The sequence below is a fragment of the Selaginella moellendorffii genome, unplaced genomic scaffold (assembly GCF_000143415.4).
Source record: "Selaginella moellendorffii unplaced genomic scaffold, v1.0 SELMOscaffold_38, whole genome shotgun sequence".
Classification (NCBI taxonomy): Eukaryota; Viridiplantae; Streptophyta; class Lycopodiopsida; order Selaginellales; family Selaginellaceae; genus Selaginella; species Selaginella moellendorffii.
In genome coordinates, this window is record NW_003314299.1 from 1185873 (window position 1) to 1187436 (window position 1564).

At 48.0% G+C, this 1564-nt stretch overlaps 1 protein-coding gene across 1 annotated transcript in view; it reads left to right on the forward strand.

The window, feature by feature from the left end:
- The first annotated feature begins 719 nt into the window (after positions 1-719).
- LOC9658975 (GMP synthase [glutamine-hydrolyzing]) overlaps positions 720-1564 on the forward strand; it is a 1782-nt gene continuing 937 nt past the window's right edge. The window contains exon 1 of the mRNA XM_024683659.1: positions 720-1262. Within this exon, the coding sequence (XP_024539427.1) occupies positions 720-1262 (543 nt within the window). The remainder of the gene's footprint in view (positions 1263-1564) is intronic.

The following is a 1564-nucleotide window of genomic DNA, read 5'->3' on the forward strand; positions in this document are numbered from 1 at the left end:
CATAGATAACTAAAACGAATAAAGAAGAGGATTAATGTGAGGCTGGAAAGGTATTTAAAACGTAGTTTATGTTTATCATTCCCCATACAAGATGTCACAGCTGGCAAGTCTCTGGGAGCTCCACAAATCCATGAGGTTGTCATTGAGAACCAAGCTGCACTCAGTGAAATTGGCATTCCAGTTGGAGACAATGGCAATCACTCCCAAGAACATCCTAGATCCAATCTGCGCACAAAAGAAAAAACATTAAAGTTCAGCAATTGAAGTTTTGAGAGCAACATCATGAACTGACATCTGCGGTCTTGTGAAACTCTGACTTTGGAAGTTGTCAATCAGGTGAATTCCAATGTTATATCCCCTGATAGAGAGAAAGAAACACACAGAAATTCTTATGAATGCTAAGAAGGGATGAAATTAAAGAGAAATGCTCAGGGCTTACATCACTTCCTCCATGTCTTTGAAGTCTGTGAGGAGCTGCCGGACCATAGGTGAGAGTGAAAAGTTCTGCATTCTTGATTCAGGATGGACAGAATCGAGAAAAACCACAAAGACACAGTGAGCGCTCCACGAATCTCTAGATCCAGGACGGGATTTAGCAGCTCTCCACATCCATGACTTCTCATTCGGCATATTCGATGGCATCATTTGTCATTCGTATTTCGTATTTTGACATATTCCCTGATTCTCTAAAGCCCTAAAAGCTTTCTTTCTCTCTCGCGATGGAGGAGGAGGCGTCGCGGCACAGCGTGGCGCTGGTGCTGGATTTTGGCTCCCAGTACACGCATCTCATCACACGCCGCATCCGGCAGCTCGGCGTCTGCTCCTTCTGCCTCTCCGCCGCCGAGGCATCGCTCGACGCCATCGCCAAGCTCGCGCCGTCGCTCATCCTCCTCTCCGGCGGCCCCCATTCCGTCTACGAGCCCGGCGCCCCCAGCGTCCCTCCCGGATTCTTCGATTACGTCCGCGATCGCGGCGTCCCAGTGGTGGGCATTTGCTATGGGCTGCAGCTCATCGTTGCGCAGATGGGCGGCAGTGTCGAGCCGGCCGCCAATCGCGAGTATGGGAGCATGGATGTTGTGCCAGTGGCGGGATCGGTGTTGTATGGCGACGACGATTCTACGCAGTCTGTGTGGATGAGCCATGGGGACGAAGTTGTGGAAATGCCGCGCGGATTTGTCGTTGTGGCGAGGAGTGTTCAAGGCAGCATTGCGGCGATCGAGAATCCAGACTTGGGAATCTATGCATTGCAATATCATCCAGAGGTACTCGTGATTCTTTCCTTGTGCAATGCCTTGCGTGATCTTCTTCGATCTTCACTGATTGTTTTTTGTTCTTTAGAAAAGTTTTGGTCTAGTGCAATGCTTTGTGTGTTCTACTTTGATGTGGTTGATTTTCTTTGAAAGGGTGTGTTGTTTGAATTCATTTGAAAGTTTGCATTTCATTTGTTCTCTCTTTCTTGCTCTTGGTTTTTTACAATAACTTTCAAGGATTTTCTTGCTGTGATTGATCTTCTTCTTCTTCTCTCTCTCTCTCTCTCTCTCTCTCTCTCTCTCTCTCCCCCCCC